This window comes from Ovis canadensis, chromosome 3 (assembly GCF_042477335.2).
Source record: "Ovis canadensis isolate MfBH-ARS-UI-01 breed Bighorn chromosome 3, ARS-UI_OviCan_v2, whole genome shotgun sequence".
Lineage (NCBI taxonomy): Eukaryota > Metazoa > Chordata > Mammalia > Artiodactyla > Bovidae > Ovis > Ovis canadensis.
In genome coordinates, this window is record NC_091247.1 from 179,691,706 (window position 1) to 179,707,085 (window position 15,380).

General features: G+C 37.2%; 1 protein-coding gene across 4 annotated transcripts in view; it reads right to left on the bottom strand.

Moving 5' to 3' along the window:
* Nucleotides 1-930: 930 nt before the first annotated feature.
* SLC41A2 (solute carrier family 41 member 2) overlaps nucleotides 931-15,380 on the bottom strand; it is a 148,530-nt gene continuing 134,080 nt past the window's right edge. For all 4 annotated transcript variants that reach the window (XM_069585215.1, XM_069585216.1, XM_069585218.1 and 1 more), the window contains one exon: nucleotides 931-4,286. In XM_069585215.1, coding sequence (XP_069441316.1) covers nucleotides 4,101-4,286 — 186 coding nt within the window. In that variant the 3' untranslated portion in view covers nucleotides 931-4,100. The remainder of the gene's footprint in view (nucleotides 4,287-15,380) is intronic.

Here is a 15,380-nt window from a genome sequence, read left to right on the forward strand (position 1 = left end):
AATAAGTCAAGTAAAGAAAGTATTTCAAGAAAGGAGGAGATTCTGTCAAATACCTTTAGAAACTAAGATGAAGATAAGGAAATCAACTCTGAATATTCACTGGAAGGACTGATAGTGAAGCTGAAGCTCCAATAATTTGGCCACCTGATATGAAGAACCAACTCGTTGGAAAAGACCCTGATGATGGGAATACCTATCTGACCTATTTGACATGTACTGTTGTGAGAACTAAATAACACGTTATTTAGGAGAAGGGGGTGGCAGAGGATAAGATGGTTAGATAGCATCACCAACTCAATGGACATGAGTTTCAGCAAGCTCTGGGAGATAGTGAAGGACAGGGGAGCCTGATTGGGGTCAGTCCATGGGGTCACAAAGAGTCAGACACGACTTAGTGACTGAACAACAACAACATGAGGATTCTTACTGAGAATTAAGCACTAGATTTGCAACATGGAGATCTTTGGTGACCTCAACAGGTATACTTTCAGTAGAGTGGTAGGGACAAAAGCCTGATCTCTCAAAGAGTGAAGTTATTAGAGAAATACAGGAGGCTTCTGGGCCGCTGAGGGTTAGCTTGACGTCTGAGGTTATGAATTTATAGATCTGTTGTGTGTTCTTCATGAACCATGCTCAGCTGTTCAAGTGCAGGGAAAGCATCGGCAGAGAGCTGTATTTAACCAGAGCTGTCCATCAGGAATGAAGGAGATAGTTGAGGATGTACAAATTGATGGGCCAAGAAATGTAAACTGAATAGTGAAAACAGTACTTAAGAGTGAAAAGTGGTAAAACAGTAAAGTAGAGGTCTATGTATGGTCAGAGGCCAATTTATTATGCTCATAAACAACATATATACATTCTCTTCTGGGTGAGTTCTACAAGGCTCAATGTTCATCTAGTTTATCAAGAAGTAAGTACAACAAGGCTGGGTAAATATGTCTTAAATTTTATTATTTGAGTTTACAACAATTCAGAGATGGCAGATGCCAATTATAAATGGGTATGCTATACAAGAGCTGTATTAAAAGGCAAGGAAACCCAATTACTGAAAGACCCCTAAAAACGTACTTCATTTGGCTACATCATTGATAGTCTATGCCATAGAATTTTCAGTGTCTCCCAGAAGACACATTACTAACAGTTTCTATTTTATTAGGTTCTAAGAGACTTTATTTCTTAAAGAATAAAAAGCGATTGGTGGGCAAAAATAAAGTCTTTGAAAAGATTATCCGTGTTTAAATAAAGTGCCTGATAAATTAGTGAGAGGAGGAAGTTCAGAAAGCAAACTTATGTGGTATAAAAATAAACTTTGTTAATTTGCTTTACATACAACTATAATAAATGCATTTTGTGGGTAGGCAAAATTATCTTATTCGTTCTATACTTATGTAAAGGCTTTCAAAAAACAGTAAAAAAAAATTAAAAGAATTTAAATGTTTTATAAATTAATTCAGCTGACTGTATTTAACCAGAGCTGTCCAACAGGAATGAAGGAGATAGTTGAGGATGTACAAATTGATGGGCCAAGAAATGTAAACTGAATAGTGAAAACAGTACTTAAAAGTGAAAAAGTGGTAAAGCAGTAAAGTGGAGGTCTATGTATGGTCAGAGCCCAATTTATTATGCTCATAAATTTAGTATGCTCATATACATTCTCTTCTGATTTTTCCAAGTCTTTATTTTTTTCCCCATTTCATGTCTTTTAGACAGTTTGTTGCTGTAACAAAGATTGGGTAGCAAAAAAGAAAGAGGACACAACTCAAATCAGTCATTCTAGTTATTTATTAGCATCTATGGAAAACGGCTAGATTTGGGAAGGCAATTAAATATTCTATGAAATAAGGCATTGTTCTTTCTTCTAACATTTTCGTTTATCTTTGATTTCCTTGGTCTTAGGAACATGAATAATTTTAGAATTAGCTACATTTACCAGTAAGATATATTAAATGAAGATTTCCCTGTCTGAAGTTGGAAAGATGTAGCAATACTCTATTCTACTTTAGAAGATCTTGTTTCTGTGGTTGATTTCCTCATAGTTGACAAGTTGTATACACTTGGTACATTTGGAGGGTCACAGAAAAAGAACTGGCTTAGGAGATTGACGATCTAGACTAATTCACAATTTGGGGCCCTTTGTAGCTGTGCAACATTAAAAAGGTAACTTGGCTGATTTTTGTTTCCTTCTGCTGTAAAATAGAGATAGGAATACCTAACTGACCTATTTCACATGTACTGTTGTGAGAACTAAATAACATGATGTATTTGAATGTGCTTTGGAATATGTAATGAACTAAAGCTGTTGGTAAATACTTAAAAAATGTGATTTGCTGTGCATTTTTTAGGTAAAAAAATGAAAACAGAAATCATTGGGAAGTATAAATACTTATGAATTATACAGCCCAAATACAAATAATTTACAAGTGCTTTATAACAAAATCAAAGAAATTACGCATTTTTTTAAACAAAAAATTTTGCAGAATGTTCACTACATGATATTATAAATCTCCAAAGGAGAAATCCTATAATTAGTTCAGTTCTCTGCTTTACAACTTCATTATAAGGCAGAAGAATGGAATAATTAAAAGTTTTAAAATAAGCAAAATATATACCTCTAAACCACAGTCCCTTTATTTTAAAGAGCTTGATAACACTTCCCTCAATATATATACAAACAACCTACTATTTATATAATGTTAACACTAACTCACAATTTAAACCATGATGATCAAAGTCAATGTGCATTTCTTCTTCCCTTTATCACTCAGATTATTAAATATCTGACGATCTTGAGAGATTCCACTGTATTCTTCAAAATATATGTAACATAAACAATGCTTACCTATTGAATAACTAAGATGTTGGTCAAGTGTTTGGAATACAGATCAGAGTTTTAGGAAAATATTTGAGAAACACAGCAGTGTACCTGATAGTGTCCCATGCAGACGTGAGCCTGTGCAGACAGGCAGGACCAATAACTGAAGTAAACCACCAGCTCCTCCTTCAAAATGGCAAGTCTGCAAGTTTCAACAGACCTCTTAAGAAGAACAAATGAACCATTTGTTCATTCTAAATCTGATGATATCTTGATTATATTAAATGGTACCTTTTAAAAAAATTATGAGGGAAGTATTAATTATAATGTAGCTAACAAATACTATATTCTGGGCAAGAGCAAAATTTTTACACCACATGACAAAAAGCATGTCAGTAAAATGTGCTAAAAGAATAACTACAGAATGCTAATATCCCACTGTGGTCTTTGCCATCAGCAAGCCAAGAGTCAGCACTCCATCAACAGCTTCTGTCTCTCTTTCACACGCCGCACACACACACAATTTCTCACACCATCTTGATCTACAAATGTAGTGCAGCATTTTGGACTAGTAAGTCTTCTGAAAAAGATCAACCTTCTTTCAATAAATCAATCATCAAAAATGACCCACTGCTTTCACTAAAGGCAATTCTGTGTTTAAAGGGTAGCCTGCAGAGAACTTTCAAGGTTGAAATAAAATTAGCATTGGCACAGAGAAATTCATACAAGCAGATAAAAGTGAGTTTATCTCATACTCAGTAGAACATATTGAGGTCAGGTTAGGAGCAAACAAATTGGTAAATGGGTCCTCAGCTGGCAGAGAGGTGGGCATAATTAAAACAAGGTTGCTTGGGCCCCTTTCATTTTAAAGTCTGCTTTGCAGAACAAATACATCTGTGAGACAAGAAAGATGAAACCAGAACTCTTGGCATTATAAGTTACACAGTAAGACAGTACATTTCAGCTACGTCTCTGGTTCTAAAATTATTCACTGTAAACATCCTATATTCCTTTCTAGTTAATCAGTTTCAGAGTTTGAGCTTGTGTCTATGTCTATGTCAAATTATCATTTATTCTATGAAAAGCAGCACAAATACTGTTCATTCTCATTTCAACATAAATTCCTTAAAAAAAAAAAAAAGTGTTAAGGCCATTTAATGGAATCAGGGCCAACTGAAGATTACCCTGGCAGAAGTCAAACTATCGAATTAAAAATTGTGAAAAAGAGTCATAAGTGGTTGTCTTGTGTTTTCCTTCTTGGTTACTTGAGAGTAGCTTGTAGGATTTATTAGTCCCCAACATCTCCATCTCGATCTCCAATAAGCCAGAGAAAATGAAAACTTAAGGCCAACAAGGCTGTCCCGAGCAGATCACCCAGTGCCGTCAGATAGGGGATGGAGAAGCTATCTGGGTCCTTTCCTTTCCTCCAGAAATGATGCACCATCCAGTCAGCGATCCACAGCAAGGTAAACACCTAAAAAAGAACATCAAAGGTTATTCCTGTCACCTGGACAGTCCCAGCCCAGTAAATATGGCCATTAGCCTAGGCCACGGCTCTCTGAAAGGAACAATATGTGTCTAGGAGAAAGAGTTAATTAACAAGAAGGTTTTCTTTTCACCAGAAAGAAATACTTTATGTCTCTGCAATTAATGAAGTTTTTCTGGCTTCCCTGGTGGTTCAGTGGTAAAGAATCTGCCTACCAATGCAAGAGACATGGGTTCGATCCCTGGTCCAGGATGATCCCACATGCTGCAGAGCAGATAAGCCTGTGCGCCACCACTACTGAGCCTGCGTTCTAGAGCCCAGGAGCCACAACTACTGAGCCCAGAAGCTGCAGCTGCCGAAGCCCACACACCTAGAGCCTGTGCTCTGCAACAAGAAAAGCCACTAATATGAGAAGCCCATGCACTGTGACTAGAGAAAAGCCCAGGCAGCAAGGAGACCCAGAACAGCCAAAAAAACCAAATAAATAAATCTGAGCTTTTCTTCAACTTGTCACATGTATCTTCGCCTTTTTTTCTGGCCTCCCTGAAACTACCATGAGCCTTAACTTTAGCAGGAGTGCACATTTTGCCAAACCACTATCGTTTCAACTCACTGCATCACTGCTGTAAAGGTCAAAAATTGGAAATAACCCAAAATGTTTACTGCCTCAAGAATGGCTAAATTAACACTTAGGTCATACAACCGAAGGGCTCCCCAGCTGGCACCAGTGGAAAAGAACCTGCCTGCCAATGCAGGAGACTTAAGAAAGTGGGTTTGATCCCTGGGTCAGGAAGATCCCCCAGAGGAGGGCATGGCAACCCACTCTAGTATTCTTGCCTGGAGAACTGCATGGACACAGGGGCCTGGCAGGCTATAGTCCATAGGGTTGCAAAGAGTCGGACATGACTGCAGCAACTTAGCATGCATGCACAGTTAACAGTGGGATTCCTTCAGACCTTCATTTTGTTCCAACGAACAGGCAGGAGTCTAACTGCCCAGAGAGGAGGTTAGATGTTCAGAATTGGAGGGCTCCCCTGAAATAGCCAACCACCCCTGCCCCAATCCTCCAACAGTAAAGTGCCCAGTCAACCACCCTCTCCCACCGCCAAGCTACTTAGCCTCTCCATGCCTCAGTTGCCTTTCTGTAGAATACAGAAAACAATCCCTCTCTCACAGAGATGATAACATGAGCATTAAATAATGCAGAGCACTTAGAACAGTGCTGGACACACAGAAAGAACATAAAATCTATTTACTATGATTTAAAAGAAACTAGGTCATATATGAAGAAACAAGAATCTGACTTTTCAACAACTGCAGTAGGAGAAAAGCTAGTGATACCTTCAAAATCTGGAGAGAATATTTCTGACTGTAAACCTGCACCCAATTTATCAACCGAGGGTTGAGGGTAAACTAGAGGTATCGTAAGACATGGCAGTACTCAGGAAAATTCTCCCCTGTTCCCTTTGGAACTTTCTTGAAAGTGTGTTGATGCAAAATGAAGGAGAGAACCAAGAAAGAGAAAGACCTGAGGAGCTTCCTTGGAGGTCCACAGGCTGAGACTCCATGATCTCAGGGCAGCGGGCCTGGGCTTGATACCTGGTCAGGGAACCAGATTTTACATGCCACAACTAAAGATCCTATATGCTGCGAATAAGACCTGGCGCAGCCAAATAAATATATATATATATATCTTTTTTAATAGAGAGAAAAACCTGAGAGCCAAATAATAGAAGTGCCAACCAAAGAGAGAGTGAGCGAAAGCTCCAGAGACAGACACAGTAGGCTGGGAAGAGAGTCCAGACAGAGCTGGAGGTTGGAGGCCTCTGGAAGTGGAGTCTCCAGGAAAAAGGCAAGCTGGTAAATTACCTGATATAACAGAGTTTGGGGGAAGGGACTAATTATAGGTGGATGATAGATATGATGGAACATTTGGGAAAAAATTAAAGATAGGTATACAGAAAGCTGAGGAGGGCATGGCAACCCACTCTAGTATTCTTGCCTGGAGAATCCCTTGGACAGAGGAGCCTGGTGGGCTATGGTCCACAGGGTTGCACAGAGTTGTACATGACTGAAGCAACCGAGCAAACACGCATACAGAAAGCTATGAAAGTGAAAAAACAGGGCAATTATCTCCAGAAAAAATTAAAGATAGATAAAAAGAAAGGAAATGTATTGTAATACACAATGTGGCTTTGTGATCAGTGATATTTACAGCCATAGAATATAAACAATATTTATTATATAAAAATAAAAATTGGGCATTACTGCATTAGGAGGTTCAAAGTCGGGGAAATAAAGCATGGAGTTAGATAGCTAAATCCTCACTACCATAAGTGTGGGTCCATAAATATTTGTTTAAATTGATAGAGCAAAATTAGCAGTGCAAGTACAATACAGAGATAAATAACAGAATAAACAGTTACATGAGCTCTGGAGGACTATCAGTAGTGAGCACTTTATCCCCCCTAACACATAAAATCTCTTTTGTTAATATACATAAAATATCCTGTTTCAATAGGTGATGGGCTATGAAGCAAATTTAATGTAACTGGTCTTAAAACAGTGAATAGAATAAAATGAATATAATGAAATAGAATAGAAAGTATCAGCATGTAAGAAAAAAGTACTAGCATGTAAAGCACACAGTAAGGATATTTCATAAAACTTTAATTTCAGTTATGAAATTATGTTTTAAAAACATATAAATGTATGTGTGTGTGTGTACCTGCTTGCTCAGTCGCTTCAGTCATGTCCTACTCATTGCGACACCATGGACCATAGCCCTTCAGGCTTCTCTGCCCACGGAATTCTCCAGGTAAGAATACTGGAGTGGGTTGCCATGCCCTCCTCCAAGATAAATGTGAGTGTACTTATTGAAATACAAACATATTTCTTACTGAGGTCAAAAACATTTGAAAGCTACTGATCTAATATGTACATCTTGCTGTTACATTCCAGGGGTCTAATATGTAACTCCCCAGAAGGGGAAAACCACGTCTTCTTTCTATTTGATCTCTTGGTTTCCAGCAAAACACTTGTACATGATAAGCCTGAAACCAATGGCTGGTACTGAAGAGGTTCTGCTGCTGCTGCTACTAAGTCACTTCAGTGATATCCGACTCTGTGTGACCCCAGAGATGGCAGCCCACCAGGCTCCCCTGTCCCTGGGATTCTCCAGGCAAGAACACTGGAGTGGGTTGCCATTCCCTTCTCCAATGCATAAAAGTAAAAAGTGAAGTCGTTCAGTCGTGTCCGACTCTTAGTGACCCAAGGACTGCAGCCTACCAGGCTCCTCTGTCCATGGGATTTTCCAGGCAAGAGTACTGGAGTGGGGTGCCACACTGAGTAACTGTGTTGCTATCAACAAGTGAAAAAGCCTCTAAGTATTAGTTTTCCTCATCTCTAAAAGGAGACTCACAGGCTAGTTGCAGAAATTAAGTGAGCTGTAAAGGGTTAAGCAAATGTTTGGAACATAATAAGCACTCAATAAATATTAATGCCATCATTATTGATCATGAATTGTTACATTGTCTCAGAATTTACCACCTTTATTTAAAAGGTAATTTGGAATAGAAGCATGACTTTCTAAGCCTTACTTTGGACTTCTTTAAAATGAGTGAATTGATGTCTCCATGGTCTGTTTTAGTTCTAAAGTACAAAGGTAAGAAATCTGTGGTCATAAACCACATAGGGATCGCTCTCCTTACCTTAGCATTTCTTCCTCCGCCTCTCCCACATTCTTAAGTCTCATAATTGAATTTAAGTTCTCTTCCCATGCAATTTCTTTTTTTTTTTTCAATGCATAAGTTGTTTGATATTTGTTTATTGGTTTGTTCGTTCAACAAATATTTATTGAGCATCTACTATGGGTCAGGTACCACATACAAATAAACAAATATTTTTGCCCTTTCACAGCTAACATTCCACAGGGAAGAAACAAATAAAAAATGTAAAAGCACAAATAAATAACACAGTATATTAAAAGATGATAGATACCATGGGAAAAATAGAGCACAGAAACAGAAGGCGGCAATGGAGAGAAGGAATGAAATTTAAAATTTTCTGTGTTTTAACTAAAAGTTATTACAAATGAAGCTAAAGTCTCTGTTTAAAAAAGAAAAAAAAAGTATTGTTTCACATTAAGTTCCTTTCTCTTGGAAGGTACTCTCTACCATGCCTAATTTTATTAATGCTCTGCTGAAGCTGGAGACAAATTTCCTTCTAAAGCAAATAAATAATTAATAATTAAGGTAAATAAAAATCAATACCACATAATTGAATACCTAAAGAAACTATTACTAAATAGTGGTAACAGTGCTCCATACAGTTTCTTTTAAAAGGTATTGTGATGACTTAAAGTTCAAGCAGGTTTGAACTTCCTGGTTTTGGCAAAGTTAACAAAGGATATCAGTGTTTCTTGGAACACTGTGTATAAATGGATCATTAAAATCACAGTAAGTATCAGATACTTCTTAATGCAACATGTTTTATTTTCAAACTAAATGATAAGGAATGTATGCTTTTTTACTGGGAAAACACATCAAAAACATAACCAAGCGTTGACTGTATTTTCACATGGTCTGTTTGTTTTTATGAAATATGCATACCTTCTTTGGGTAAATATACCTCCTGAAAAGGCAAATCTGTAGCCCCAGCTAGCTATGCATGTTCTAGGTGTATTATTTGGAATCCAAATAAATATATAAAACACAAGAATATATATTTGCTTTGGACAATTGATTTCCTTGGCCAGTTCCTTTTCTGAGCTAGAATCAACATTCTCATCCATGAGCATCCCCTCAATGCCCCATTGCCAGTAACAGCCTTGTGTATCATGTGAAGAAAGATGATTTCTTTGGGAGAGGAATGCTTAGAAATATGATACAAATAAACACGAGGAATAGCAAATTAGCACATTTCTTCCTAAGCCGTAACTTACAAAAGCAGAATTCATTTTCCCTATAAAAATGTGCTTCCTTAATCCAGTTTTCAGACTGGAAATGCTACTCATTAAAATATAATATTTAAATGTCTGCTAAGAATAATTTAGGATTATTAGTTAACAAGAATTCAATCTACTCCTGATATACAGATAAAAGCATTTTTTCTTTGGCCTAAATTATTTTTATGAGGTGAGAGGTAAGGGAAGGCAGGAAATGAAGGAAATTTATTTTAAGAAGGAGACCATAATAGTCACCAAAACTTTTCAAGAAGTCCATGGCACAAAAATGGTTAAGACCTTCTTAGAATGAAGGACCTTTCTTCTATCCAAAAGAAACCCTTAGAATGTGTTCAGGAGACAAGATAACAATATTGACAGCCTTGGTTTTTAATAGCAAAAAATTACAATGTAAGGCTTCCCAGGTGGCTCAGTGGTAAAGAATCTGCTTGCTAATGCAAGAGGCGCAAGAGATGTGGGTTTGATCCAACTAAAATAGGTGAATAATAGGTACACATATGAATGAATCTCAAACACAATGCCGAGCAAAAGAAGAAAATCACTTAGCACAAATTCACTATGATTCTATTTTTTACAAGTTTCAAAACCATGTAAAACTAAAAACATATTTTTAGGCATTCAAATAAATGCATCAAATCATAGGGAAGAGCAAATACTCATTAGCTATATAATTCTGAATGAATAGTTTGCTTTGAGGAGGAGGAAGGAACACGGAGGTAGCTTTAAAAGGTGTAGGTACTAGGTTACTGGTAGTTCCTGATTCTTAAGTTGACTAGTGAGTGTCCTGGTGGTCACTGTATTATTACTTTTTATATCATGTATATGTCATTGTTGTTTATCTATTCAATAATTAATATACAGTTGAACTTTTTTTTTTAATACATAATTGTTGCCAAAACATCAGGCCTCTCTGGTGGCTCAGATGGTAAAGAATCCGCCTGCAATGCAGAGACCTGGGCTCAATCCCTGGGTTGGGAAGATCCCCTGGAGGAGGGCATGGCAACCCACTCCAGTATTCTTGACTGGAGAATCCCCATGAACAGAGGAGCTTGGTGGGCTACAGTCCATGGGGTTGCAAAGAGTTGGACACGACTGAGTGACTAAGCACGGCACACAGCACATTAACCCTAGCCCAGTGATTCTTGCCACTGGTCATGTGACCATGTTATTCCATTCCAATCATGCAAAGACCAGTGATAGCTAAGGTCACTTAATATTATGAAATGATAACCTGAAAATCCAGCAGAAATTCCAACTAAATAAGATGTTTCTTAGTTTAATAATAATAATAAAAGACAGAAATAAAACATACAAACTGCTAGAGGAAATTAACAGTTATTGACTGCCTACTACATGCTTCCTCCTGAGAAACCTGTATGCAGGTCAAGAAGCAACAGTTAGAACTGGATATGGAACAATGGATGGGTTCCAAATTGGGAAAAGACTACGTCAAGGCTGTATATTGTCACCCTGCTTATTTAACTTTTTTTTTTTTTACTTTACAATATTGTATTGTTTTTATTATTTTATTAATTTTATTTATTTTTATTTTTCTAATTTTTATTTTTACTTTATTTTACTTTACAATACTGTATTGGTTTTGCCATACGTCAACATGAATCCACCACGGGTGGTTCCCAATCATGTGAAATGCCGGGGTGGATAAATTGCAAGCTAGAATCAAGATTGCCAGGAAAAATATCAACAACCTCAGATATGCAAATGATACCACCTTTCTAATGGCAGAAAGCAAAGAGACACTAAAGAGCCTCTTGGTGAGGGTAAGAGAGGAGAGTGAAAAAGTTGGCTTAAAACTCAACATTCAAAAATCTAAGATCATGGCATCCAGTCCCATCACTTCATGGGAAATAGATGGGGAAACAATGGAAACTGACAGAATTTATTTTCTTGGGCTCCAAAATCACTGTAGATGGTGACTACAGCCACAAAATTAAGATGCTTGCTCCCTGGAAGAAAAGCAATAACAAACCTAGACAGCATATTAAAAAGCAGAGACATCACTTTGCCAACAAAGGTCTGTATAGTCAAAGCTATGGTTTTTCTAGTAGTCATGTACGGATGTAACAGTTGGACCATAAAGAAGTCTAAGTGCTGAAGAACTGATACTTTTGAACTGTGGTGCTAGAGAAGATTCTTTGAGAGTCCAGTCGGATAGCAAGGAGATCAAACCAGTCAATCCTAAAGGAAATCAACCTAGAATATTCATTGGAAGGCTTGACACTGAAGCTCCAATACTTTGGCCACCTGTTGCAAAAAGCCGACTCACTGGAAAAGATGCTGATGCCAGCGAAAATTAAAGGCAGGAAGAGAAAGGGACGACAGGATGAGATGGTTGGATGGCATCACTGACTCAATGGACATGAACTTGAGCAAACTCCAGAAGATGGTGAGGGAGAGGGAAGCCTGACGTGCTGCAGTCCATGGGGTCACAGACTCAGACACAACTCAGTGACTAAACTGAACTGAACTACATGCTAAATAAAATTATTTTAAAGATGCTAATATCCATAGAATATTAGGAAAATATACAATCAGCAGAGATTAAGTCCTGAACACCTCAAGTGTTCCTTCCTCACCCTCTGCCTGTAGCCTGAAGATGGCTCTGCTTCTATACCTTCCCTTTTCAAATAGGAAGACTTTGTTGCCCACAGAAACATTTCAGTGGAAAAAGGACTATTCAATCACTTAAAACTATTAATATTTATTGAATGCCTTTCTAATACATTACTCAAGTCTGGGAAATAATTTTTTAAAATAGCACACCAAAATATTTACGGTGGTAATCTAAGAGTATGCGGATTTTAGACTGTCAGACTCCCTGACTCCAACCTATAAGACAAAGACACAGTAATCAAAACATTATGGTACTGGCACAAAAACAGACATATAGATCAATGAAATAGGACAGAGAGCCCAGAAACAAACCTATGTACCTATGCTCACTTAATCTACTACACAGAAGGCAAGAATATACAAGGGAGACAAGACAGTCTCTCCAATAAAGTGGCGCTGTGAAAAGTGGACAGCTACATGTAAAAGAATGAACAGTCTGCAACACCATACACAAAGATAAACTGAAAATGGATTAAAGACCTAAATGCAAGGTCAAATACTATAAATCTCCTAGAGGAAAACATAGGCAGAACACTCTTTAATATGAATTGAAGCAATATTTTTTGTATCTATCTCCTATAGTAATGGAAATAAAAACAAAAATAAACAAATGGGACCTAATTAAATGTTTTTGCACAGCAAAGGAAATCATAAACAAAATGAAAAGACAACTCATGGAATGGAAGAAAATACTTGCAAATGATGCAACTGACAAGGGGTTAATCTCCAAAATATACAAACAGCTTATACACCTCAAAAAAAAAAAAAAAAAAAAAAGGACAGAAGATCTAAATAGACATTTCTCCAAAGTAGACATACAGATGACCAAGAAGCACCTGAAAGAGGCTCAACACTGCTAATTATTAGAGAAATGCAAATCAAAACTACAGTGAGGTTTCACCTTACACCAGTCAGAATGGTCATCATCAAAAGATACAGAGAGGATCTGTGAAAAGGAAACCCTCCACACTGTTGGTGGGAATGTAAACTGGTACAACCACTATGGAGAACAGTATGGAGATTCCTTAAAAACAACAAAATAGAGCTACTATATGACCTTGCAACCCCATTCCTGGACATGTATCTGTAGAAAACCATAACTGAACAGATTACATGCACCCCAATATTCACATAAGCACTACTTACAATAGCCAAGACATGAAAGCAACCTAAATGTCCACTGACAGATGAACAGATTAAGAAGACGTAGTACCTATAAACAACAGAAGACTACTCAGCCATACAAATAACGAACTAATGCCATTTGCAGCAACACGGATGCAACTAGAGATTATCATACTAAGGGAAGTAAGTCAGAGAAAGACAAATATATCACTTATATGTGGAATCAAAAAGAGATACAAATGAACTTATTTACAAAACAGAAACAGACTCACAGAATTAGAAAACAAACATCATATCAAAGGGGAAGGGGGGAAGGGGATAAATTAGGAGGTTGGGATTAACATATACACACTACTATATATAAAAAAGATAACCAACAAGGACCTACTGTATAGCACAGCAAACTCAACTCAATACTCTAATAACCTATATGAGAAAAGAATCTGAAAAGGAATAGATATATGTATAACTGAATCACTTTGCTGTACACCAGAAACTAACATAATATTGTAAACCAACTATACTCCAATATAAAATAAAATTTAAAAATCCATTAAAAGGAATAAAGTTTAACATTCTATTTAAGTGGTTAAGCTGTTTCCAAAACACCTAGTTATAACACTTAAGTAGTCAATTACAGAATATTTTATTTGTATTTGCTAAACATTTAATACTTCTTTAAAAATAGCACCATATTCAAGTAATTTTATGTATATATTTCACCACTCCAATGGATTTATTCTCTCTTTTAGATGAGGAATCTTGTCAAGTATTTGCCTTATTACCCAAACAAAGTACACTCAATACATCCTGAATCCAATTTAACAAATATTTATCTATATCTAACACAGAAAACACTGTGATGAGCTTTCTGGAGCAGCAAGAGAAGAATAAGACATGATTATTGCTTTCAGTGAGATCAGACTCTAAATGAAGAAACATAACTGAAATGCCAAAAATAATCCAAGAATAATATAAAGCTGAATATTCATTTTATAAATATTTACTGTACCAGGCAAGGACTGGATGCTGAGTCTATGATGATGAATAATACATAATCTCTGAATGAGCCTGAACTAGCAACATACTCTTCTGTTCTCTGGGGGGAAAAATGGAATAGACCTTTACACAGAGCTGGAAAGTAACACCATAGGGAACCTCAATTGAAGTTCTCCAGAGCACTTCCCAAAGCAGATGACTCACAGAGGCTGATTATTAACTCAAGATTCTCAGAGCAAAGAGATGAGCACACAGAGTAAACAGCTTCCAACCAAGTCCAGCAAAGTAACAGCTATTGTTACAGATAAAAGAACGGTGTTGGACTTTCTTTTGGCCAAGCAGAATGATGGCTGACACTTCATATTATACCCAAATTAATGTTACAAGTGAAATCAAACAATCTGTATCTAAGCTAAAAGAAAAGGCAGTCTGGAGACCAAGGAAATCATTGGGATGTGTTTTCTTGGTCAGGTCTGAAAAATCTCAGGTTATGGTAGTGAAATACATTCTAGTTCCTTCTTGTTGTGTAGTTGCTAAGTCAAGTCTGACTCTTTTGTGACCCCATGGATCATAACCCGCCAGGCTCTTCTGTCCACGAAATTTTCCAGGCAAGAATACTGGAGCAGCTTGCCATTTCCTTCTCCAGGGGATCTTTTCAACTCAGGGACCAAACCCATATCTCCTGAGTCTCTGCACTGGTAAGTGGATTCTTTACCACTGATTCACCAGGGAAGTTCCTTCTTACGATTAGAAGTTCCTTCTAATTAGTCTTGTTTATCTCATATTTAATGTTTATTATCCAATGTCTGAAATGTTTCAACCCAGGCACTGTCCCATCAGATGTTTCAATAAATAATTCAAAGACCCTTCGTCTGATTCCGACGGACTCAAATTGAAAATCAGATACACTACTTTGAGGAAGAATTGACAACAAAAGTGAAGTTCTGAATTATCCTTTATGATACCGTGCAGCCTTGACTGAGTGAGGAACAAAGTGGAGATTGAGAAAGTAAAAGATCCCACACTTCCAGGAAAAGACTGTTCTTTGGCTATGGTAACAAGAAGGCACCAGAACTGGTTTTATGTTCATTCAATCAATAAACAACTTGCCTTATTGAAAGCATTTAGAAGGAAGTCAATCAATGATAGTCCTTGCTCCTGAAGTAGGTAATTAGGAATACATTGGGTCCAATAAATACACCTTTGAGGACCAACTAACAATAGTGTTCACACCCAAGTATCCAGACCTCAATACAGGAGGTCCATCTACTCAAGCTTTTGGACATCTGCCCATCCCTGAACTCCATGCATCCCTGAAACCCTATAAAAGACCAATAGTTGCTCTGCTTACAGAGGTTTTG